The sequence below is a fragment of the Trachinotus anak genome, unplaced genomic scaffold, assembly GCF_046630095.1.
Source record: "Trachinotus anak isolate AG129_WGS33_773 ecotype Australia unplaced genomic scaffold, CSIRO_AGI_Tana_v1 ptg000007l, whole genome shotgun sequence".
NCBI lineage: Eukaryota > Metazoa > Chordata > Actinopteri > Carangiformes > Carangidae > Trachinotus > Trachinotus anak.
This window is the reverse complement of record NW_027273858.1, coordinates 21,157,993-21,167,356: the sequence shown is the minus strand read 5'-3', so window position 1 is coordinate 21,167,356 and position 9,364 is coordinate 21,157,993. Positions and strand designations below refer to the sequence as shown.

Sequence of the window (9,364 nt, the reverse complement as noted above, 5' to 3'; positions counted from 1 at the left end):
TTTCTTGAAATGTGTTTTAAACAAAGTATTCCACATGAAACCACATGAGTAAACGCTGTGTTTTATTTGTGGGTTGTATATTTTCATGCTATCCAGCACTGTATTTGGATTTTGGTGAATTTTTGTGTCTCCTATGTGTGACTGCTCCTCAGAGTCCTCTGTGATAGAATAACTGTCCGTCAGCGGCTGCGGCCTGAAGCTCCTCCTCCAACTTTTCCCTCTTTATCTGTAAAACAAGGTCAGTGTCAGCTGAGGTCATCACAAGGGAAACATCACAGCAGAGCCGAGGATCCTGAATCTCACCGTTCCCAGTTGTGGAAAGAGGCTCAACGACACAGGGATCATCAGGCCAAAAACAAAAGCAACGCTGATGTGACGGAGAGGAGCGACCAGCATCGGGTTCCTCTGGAACGGTCTCGTTCTGTGAAGGAAAACCAGGTTTAACACACAGGTGTGATTTTGTCCAGGTAAACAGAACTAAATTTAAAACCAACTCACCTTTTTAGAAGTGAAACCAGCAGATTAGGAACAGCGGCAGTCACACCAAACATTGCTGCTCTGGACAATGCAGTTTCATTCACAGCCTAAAGAAAAAAACAAAACATTTAAAACTGACAGTTTTCACTGAGAAACTTTTTTTTTTTCCATATGCTTTGTTTTTCTCACCTTTTGTCCTGCTGCTTTAGAGATGCCGACAGGATTTCCACTGGAATCAAACACTCGGACCCCTGTTTCTGACTCCTTACTTCTGACAGTGGAGACATTGAAGAAGGCCAGAGCAGCTGACGACAGATACACAATGTGTTAGTGTGAAAAGTCCTAGTTGTTACCACTGGATCCAAGCTGGATGACTTATTGTTAAACCATAAGAAAAAAAGAAAATAAGCAAATCATGTTCCATGTTGCGTGGATTTTTATGTATGGACCCTTATATCCACTGTATGAGATGTAAAAAAAAGTATTCAGATTTCTGACACAAGAACCTACCTGAGAGTGGGATCGGTAATATCGACCTAAAGAAAGTCTGGACCGGTGGACTCCTTATACGGAGTCGGTTAATGAAAATTTGAGGAAGAGCCTGAAACAGAAGATATGTTAGTTTAACTGAAACATGACAGTTGACAATGAACAGTTGCCACCAAGTTGCCATCAGGTTACACACACACACAGACACACACAGACACACACACAGACACACCCCTGCACATGATGTATAGGACACTGCTCCAGCGATCAACAGAAGCTGCATCGCAGACATCTTCTTATTCTGGTGGTGGGAGATAAGACAGAAAGAGAGGAAGGATCAAGTCATTCTGGGTGGTGACATCAGTATCTAATGACTCAGTATCTGAATATATTTGAGTTGCATTTTTGTGTTACTCATTCATTACCTGCTCTGAAGAAGAATTTCTGTTTGCATAGCTGAACCCAGCATTGTAACTCTGCAGCAGAAACTGTAACAATGATTTTTTAAAATCATTAATGTTCATAGTGTTATTGCCACGTTATATATTTTTATTAATATGATGAATAAACTTCCTTACCTGCCAAAACAGAGCTGATTTGACAGTGATATGAGGTAAAAAGCTGCCAACCACCTGAAAAAATGTACTTTTTAAAACTTTGTTCCACAGCCACAACAATATCAAGAACAGTGTCTTTAAATATTGATTGAACATTGATTGGATACGTACCACAGGTGCTGCTATTGGCAATAATGCTAGAAGATAAAAGACAGAGGTGAGGGCACCAGGATAGATTTTTCATATTGTTCCAGCAAAGCAATAACACAGCGGTAATACACATGCAAAAATGTAATTTGAGATGTTTAAAGGCTTATTTTAATGCAACTGGAGTTCAAACTAAACCAAACTAAACAGACAAAAGTAGCCGATTTCTGATCACAACTAACAAAATTTGTTATTTGAGTTTAAGACCTTTATACACTTTTTTGAGGGATCTGCAAACACTATGATTTACTATTATTACAGTTTCTCTTACAACACATTAAATACTTGTTGATATTACAAGGTATTGATATTTTAATATTGGCTGGAGAAAGATTGATGCAAGTCTGAATATTGCTGTACCTGGAGGCCGGAAAACTAGTGGAAGAACAGCTCCAGAATCAGCGTGGACGGACGACTGGAAACACAGCGCGAACATTAAGACTTAAAATCACAACATCTGGTTATCACTGCTTCCAGAGCATAAAACATCTGGACACATTTAAAGACATAAAGACATGAGTAAAAATTCATTTCAGTTCTGTTTGTAAAAATATTTCATGAACGTGGCTCAAATGTCCAAAATGTATTATGTTCACGTATTCTCCTGATAAATACTGTAACAGAGTCAGTGCTGGTTCTGCGGAATATTTTCAGTTATTATGATTCATTTACCAGATATTCCTGATACTATTTGTTTTATGTTTCTTTCAACACTTACAAGAGCGAGGGTCAGTGCAGGTGCATCCTAGAGGACGGAGAGCAAAGAGGTGAAATCAAGCTCAAAGGCAGCTTATAAAAATGACTGACTAACACTGTCAAATAAAAACATCAGCTGACCTTTTCACCTTCCTCTCCCTCTCCAAGAAGAGCGTGGGCCTTCTCTATTTCAGCCTGAGGGGAGCAGCATCACATGTTAAACATCAGGCGCTTTCTACTGGTCCCCCAGCCTCAGATCACTGCAGTGGCTGCTACTTACATCAGAGGACAGCAGGACGGTGGTATCAAGTAGATTAAGCCAGATCTTCACTCGACTGAGGAAAGACTGAACAAGACAGGGCAGTCCAACGAAAACATAAGAAGAAGAGCTCATTTATAATCAGTTTGGTTTCATTGTAACTGACTGAATGTAATGCATCCTCCTCACTGATGATGCTCTGCAGGTATAAACTCAGCACTCTTACCTGTCCGTGGCTTTTCCAGTACAACAGATTAGGATCCATTAGAACAACGAGTGCATTTACTTCTCATAAATTAAATATCTTATAAAAACACACCACACTTCACATGGATTTCATGCTTTTGAGGTCAAGTTTTATTTAGAAACTTCTTCCGTGTTCAACCACGTGTCCCGTTGTAGGCGGGGTTGTGCCACATTCAGGAACATCGGAAATATCGGAAGTTATAAATCTGAATTGTATGGATCATATCTAAGTTGCCATTGTATTCACTTCAGTGAGCTGGAAACACAAGCAGCTTGTTCATGGCTGATGCAAAAATGTATTCACAGCTTGGGCTTATTAATAATCAAATGTTTGACATGCAGAAGAGTTTTGTTGTTTTTTTACACAACAAAACAGACACTTAAAAACAAAGACTTGCATTTGAACGAATATTTTGACTGAACAACTTTCGAGGGCACCAATAAATTTCTGTGAAACTGACCTTTTAGATTCTTCAGCCTTCATGCTGCCTTCGTGCACCTGAAGGCAGCATGAAGGCTTCTTTTTTGATTTTTAGGTTATAATTTGTCCCAGTAACGACTTTCTACCGCTGTCTGTGTGTCTATACTCATGAATTCAAGTTGACAGTGCATCATAAGACATAATATCGTTCACTGATATATATTCTGTAAGAGGTTTGCGTCGACCACGTGTGTAGATGACGCAATAAGGAGCTCACACCGCCCTCCTCTGACATAATCCAAGATGGCAGCCACCATTGGGAGACTACTCAGGACCTCTGTAAGTGCAGCTCCATACAGACAGCGTCCAATTCTCCACAGATACAGTCTCGCCTCAGTTTGATAGTTTATTCATTAGTAATTAACGAGTGTCGATAGCAGGTATTGATGAATAATTCGCATGCGCAGTGAGGCGCTGTCATGTCGCTTGTGTCGCACATTTGAACCGGAGGACTGACTGACGTTGTGGTACCAACCTCTGGTCCGCGGCCGCTGTCTGAGACGAGTGTGGTTTCCAAGAAATACTCAGATAATATTTTTATTCTCCCAGGGTATTTTTTTTTACTGAGAAGCGCTTTCTTTCAAGCTTTTAATAAAACAACACAATGTGTCTTTGTTCATATTGTGTTGCTGTCAAAAATACCGTTATGTTTTATTTTATTTTTAACTGTTTAACCAACTCATGATTTGATTTCATTTCTAAATGTGCTCTGTGTGGCAGTGACATTGTTACTATATAAGGTATAAAATTAGTACATTTCCATTTACATCAACAGCCTATAGCTCGAGAGTCATAGTCAGACTGGGCTGGAGGCTGTGATATTAATTAGACAAACATTTCCTGCTGACAGAGCTGCTCTGAAGGAGCCGGCAGGTGTACAGCAGGACAGGCCCCAGTCTAATGAATAAAATCAGTGATGTCTGAATTTGAACTTTATCAGTAACACCTGTGCTTTTTTCTATAACAAGCCAAGAAAAAAGCCTATTCAATTCAAAGTACACAGGGTTATAGATATATTTTTAAATGAGAGGAAATGTCAGTGATTCATGACAATTTAGAGGATTAAATTTTTTATTATTATTTACTGACCTGTCTAATCCATGAATCTATGCTCAGACACAGCTTACTTATTTTTACAGTGCTTGTCTTTAGTCGTGTCAGTGGCAGCAGCTCTCTCGGCCTCAGCAGGGGCTCTGCCCCTGCAGCTGGTGTGAAACCCCTGCTGGGATTTCACTGTGCGCTCCACGACTGACTTCTGAACCCTACAGAGCAGTGCAGCGTCGGTTTTATTGGAGCTGCCCGTTTAACATGTTTTAAATAAAAGGAAATGACTTCTCATGCCTGAGGGTGGCACATGTTGGCATGACAAGACTGCAGATGTGAAACTGCACAGGGGCAACTCAAAACTACACAGTGACATGAATTAATATTATACAATGAATTAGTTTTTCATAAAAGTCTCTTTGACAAACTGAAAATAGTTCATGCTTTTGCATCATTGAAATATCCTGTTGTTCCTTTAAATATATGTCTAGTACATCCATGTCTAACTTAAAATTTCTACATATTCAGTATGTCACTATCATGGCTGAAAGAAGCTCACATAATCAAAGCACGTCATTCATTTTCATCCAGCCTGCAGAAACCTGTTATCGAACCTGTTGACGTCTCGTCTCCTGCCTCAGCCTCAGCTTTGTCTGCAGCTCATAAAACAACCTCACATTTGTGAAGATTTCATAACAAGCCTCGTTAAGCTCTCAAACATTTTGCACATTATGACCTTTTGCTCATCAGACTCTGAAGTGGCAGCAGCAAAAGAAAACTGTGTAAAATAATGAAGGAAGGACATCTTTTCCCTTCATGGTGGATGAATTCATGTCGTTCAAACATCCTTGAATTTATATCTCAGCTTTAAAACTGTGGCAGATTTTTGCTAGGTTTCAGGCTCCAGTCAGTGACACAAACATGGCTGGTTTAAACTTTAAAAATAAGTGTGAAATTAATGAACCATTTGTGGATTATTAACATTGAATTAATGTCTTTTTTTCAGGCAAATGTTGCAGCAGCAGGACTTAAAGTCACAGCGGGTTGTCAGCGTGGCTCTGGGGCTGCAAGAGCCCTCGTTGCTCCTGCACTTCAGAGAGCCTGTCTCTCTACCAGTGAGTTCAAAACCCAAACCACAGAGGTCAAACTTTTCCCTCAGTTCCTGCTTAGTGCTGTGATTTTATTTCACAGCTATGATTCAAAGCTTCCCTTATTAATAAATATCACAATAAGGCAAATATATGTAATGTCACATAAACTATTCAAATTGATGCTTAGTGCAGTGACCTGATTAGACAAAATGATTCATTAGTGGTTAATTAATAATCAGATTGTGGATTTAGACCAGTGGTTCTCAAACTTTTCCAACTCATGGCCCAGCTGAAAATCTTAAAAATGTTGGGGCCCATATCTGACAAATCATTTGTTCTCAGAGCACTTTTTATTTTAATAACAATCCAACGTTCAGGACTGAACTGAAAGCAGGGGAAGCTCAAGTTTTCTTTTTTTTTTGTTTGACGGGGGAGAGATCACTTGTTGATAGAAAATAAGTGTATGATGCAAGCGTATGATGTGGTTGGACTGGCGACAACATATAAGTTCTTATCATTGGGTTGTCACAGCGATAGGCTTTAATATGAGCAATAAAAAACAATGAAAGGATGTTTAAACATTTTTAATGTTTTTTTTAAGAATTATTTAGTTTTAAAAAAATATATTTTTATTATATATACACACACACACATAATTACATCTTTTCACCAAAATAGTACTGTACTACACTTGCAGTACCTTCGAGGCCCACCAGTGGGCCCCAGCCCACAGGTTGGGAACCACTGTTATAGACCACAGTGACTTGTTATGATCACATCATTAAATCTACTGTAAGTTTTCAGTTCACACTGATGATGATGTTGTTTTGTCGAATGACTGTGTGAAGCTGTTTTTGTTTTCATTGTCACTTTATAAGTATTTCACTAAAATACTCAACATGTCTGTGGGATCATTGTTTTTAATTCAAATGAAGAGATTACAGCACAGACAGACATGTTCATACATGTTATGTTGACTTGAGATGTGCAGAGGTCGTATGTCGCTGACTGGAGTCGTCAGTGTGATGTGTCTGCAGGAATCACCTTGGTTTCTCTAAGCAAATAGCAAGTTTGAATAAACCTTGCTTGACTTCTCTATCAGGTGCCTACAGATGGGCCCCTGCCGTCACTCAGCCGGCTCCTGCTTTTAAGGCCACAGCTGTCCACAACGGGGAGTTTAAGGAGATAAGCCTCGCTGATTTCAAGGGCAAATACCTGGTCCTGTTCTTCTACCCACTGGACTTGTGAGTGCTGGTTGCGACGTGCACGAAGAGATGGAGAGAATAACATATAGCTTTAATTTAAACATGCATTGATGTAATGTAAATGTAAATTTAAATGTGTCTGTTGATGATCACCTTGTACCTTTTGACCGTTGAATGAAAGTGATGATCTCATCAAGGCTCTGCAGACGTCCTGTGGTTATTTTGTGAGTGGGTCAGTGAACATTTGGCTCACAGCGTCTCCTCCCTCTCTCTGTGTTTGCAGCACCTTCGTGTGCCCCACAGAGATCATCTCATTCAGCGACAAGGCCAGCGAGTTCCACGACATCAACTGTGAGGTGGTGGGCGTGTCTGTGGACTCCCAGTTCACCCACCTGGCCTGGATCAACACTCCACGCAAGGTGCACGTCCTCATTTAATAATTACTCAGTATCAGACACATGGTGCAAGGTTCAACACAGCTGCTCTTTTCATTCAGTGATTGAAGGGCTGAACCTGTAGTTAATGAGTGATCAGTCAGCACTGTGTGTGTCTGTTGTGTGTGTCTGTTGTGTTCTCAGTGCTTTCTAATGCAGATATATAAGATAAATAAATATATATTGTTTTGTCAGACTGGAGGATTGGGCCACATCCACATCCCACTGCTCTCAGACCTCAACAAGCAGATCTCCAGAGACTATGGGGTGCTGCTGGAGGGTCCAGGCATCGCGCTCAGGTAGGTCCATGATGTGCTCTATCAGTCTGCAGCCGCCATTAAACCCACATGGGATTGTTTCCCAGAATTCAACATAATTTAGGATTTAATTTCCAACAGGTTACAGGTATAGTTGTGTGGTGTGAGGCTATTAGAGCAAACAGCACTTTTATCTGCCATCTGAGACCATTAGACATTTTTCATCCTCTTTATTATGTTGCAGCAGGTTTTTTTTTTTTTTCTCCAAAAGCCGAACCTCTGCTTTTATTGAAGTTTATTTCTCAACTCAGTCTATGTTTAAAATCCAGATGTTGTCCAGCCTGAAGAGAAAGATGTTTGCCACATGTTACAGAACAGCTGTTACAAACAGCATTTGGTGAATGTAATCATCACACACTCACACCCACAGCAGCAGTACTGTACTAAGAAGGATTTTATCCTCAGTAGAAGAGAGAAGAGAAAACACTAATAATGTTAATGTATGAGCAGAGTGAAACTCTGAAGAAGATCAGGTTGTGTGTATGTTTACAGTGTGATAGTAGATCACAGTGGATTTAACTGAACTGAAGCAAACGGAAACAGAATCCAACCTCAAGTTACTGCCGTTTATTTTGGTGTCTATCCTGTGTTACTATTACCTTTTTTTTTTTTTTTTTTTTTTTTTTTAATAAATTATTTTTTGGGATATTTGAATGCCTTCATTTGATAGGACAGTGAAGATAGACAGGGGATAGAGAGCAGGAGAATGACATTCAACAAGGGGTCTGACCAGCTGGGAGTTGAACCGGGGTCTCGCTGCTTAGGGCATCTGTGCTCATGTAGTCCACACCGTAACCTCTCTGCCATCAGCTCACCCACCTACTACTTCTGTACCCACCCATTTTTTTTCTGTTTGCCTGCACAATAGTGTTTACTACACATCTTTTGTCTTTTTTTTTCCTTTGATTCAGTCTTATTTTAATGTGTCATAGAGAACATTTTAACTGTTGTTGTTATTTTTGTTATCACTGTCCTCCAGGGGCCTGTTCATCATTGATCCAAATGGTGTGGTGAAGCACATGAGTGTGAACGACCTGCCAGTGGGCCGCTGTGTAGAAGAGACCCTTCGTTTAGTGAAGGCGTTCCAGTTTGTGGAGACCCACGGTGAGGTGTGTCCGGCCAGCTGGACCCCCAAGTCCCCAACGGTGAGTTCATTCAACCTCTGGACAACGAACACATTTCAATCTACTCAGCACCATAATGCTCATGTTCCTGTTGGCTCCTGTCTGAGCATCTTACATTGTCCCTTTAATTTCAGTTTGTCACGTTAATTATTTACTAGGAGTGCGAGAAATGTAGAAACAGGTGCATCAGTCTCCTGTGACACAGCCGGGGTGGAGACCTGTTCTCCAGTTGAAGTTCATCTTGTAACTGTTTGTTTTTCAGATCAAACCGACCCCAGAAGGATCCAAGGAGTACTTTGAAAAAGTCAACTGACAAAGTTCACAATGCTTCCAGCTAAAACAGTGAGCGGCACAAACCTAAAAATAAGTAACACTTAGTACATTAGAGTTGTATTTACTCATACACTGCAATAAATATCTTCTTCATAAACAGCAGCTCTTTGTTTTATGTGTAAGATTGTGGTGCAGTTGATCTTTTAAGCAGGGGCCGACAAGTCACTGTTTTATTCAGGACTCTTATTTTCCTGACTGATCAACTGAATCATCCAAGCTTCCCCTTTGAGACTCTGCATTAAACAGTAGTGATGTTACGTTGGTGAGACCTGATTGATCTCAGTGCCTCCTTGGTGCTTAGTAAAAGCCAATCTTTTGATTATTGTGCCCAAATTCCTTGTCTCCTATTGATTATTGCAAAAATAAGCCTGAACAACAGCCAGTGGGGAAGCTGTGACTCTCGG

At 40.3% G+C, this 9,364-nt stretch overlaps 2 protein-coding genes across 2 annotated transcripts; one reads left to right on the top strand and one right to left on the bottom strand.

Annotated features, from left to right (window-relative positions):
- Positions 1-45: 45 nt before the first annotated feature.
- On the bottom strand, positions 46-3,094 carry sfxn4 (sideroflexin 4). Its single transcript, XM_071481364.1, has 14 exons — positions 2,912-3,094; positions 2,707-2,772; positions 2,568-2,621; positions 2,449-2,475; positions 2,091-2,145; positions 1,695-1,720; positions 1,545-1,598; positions 1,392-1,454; positions 1,199-1,267; positions 988-1,078; positions 667-782; positions 499-584; positions 304-421; positions 46-226 (listed from the first exon to the last, which is right to left on the bottom strand). Exons 1-14 carry the CDS (start codon positions 2,948-2,950, stop codon positions 149-151), a joined length of 942 nt encoding a protein of 313 aa, XP_071337465.1. The 5' UTR covers positions 2,951-3,094; the 3' UTR covers positions 46-148.
- A 461-nt stretch (positions 3,095-3,555) lies between these two features.
- On the top strand, positions 3,556-9,062 carry prdx3 (peroxiredoxin 3). The gene is made up of 7 exons (XM_071481365.1): positions 3,556-3,691; positions 5,463-5,571; positions 6,650-6,791; positions 7,036-7,171; positions 7,382-7,485; positions 8,483-8,648; positions 8,890-9,062. The coding sequence occupies exons 1-7, from the start codon at positions 3,656-3,658 to the stop codon at positions 8,938-8,940; spliced, it is 744 nt and encodes a 247-aa protein (XP_071337466.1). The 5' UTR covers positions 3,556-3,655; the 3' UTR covers positions 8,941-9,062.
- The last annotated feature ends 302 nt before the right edge of the window (positions 9,063-9,364 follow it).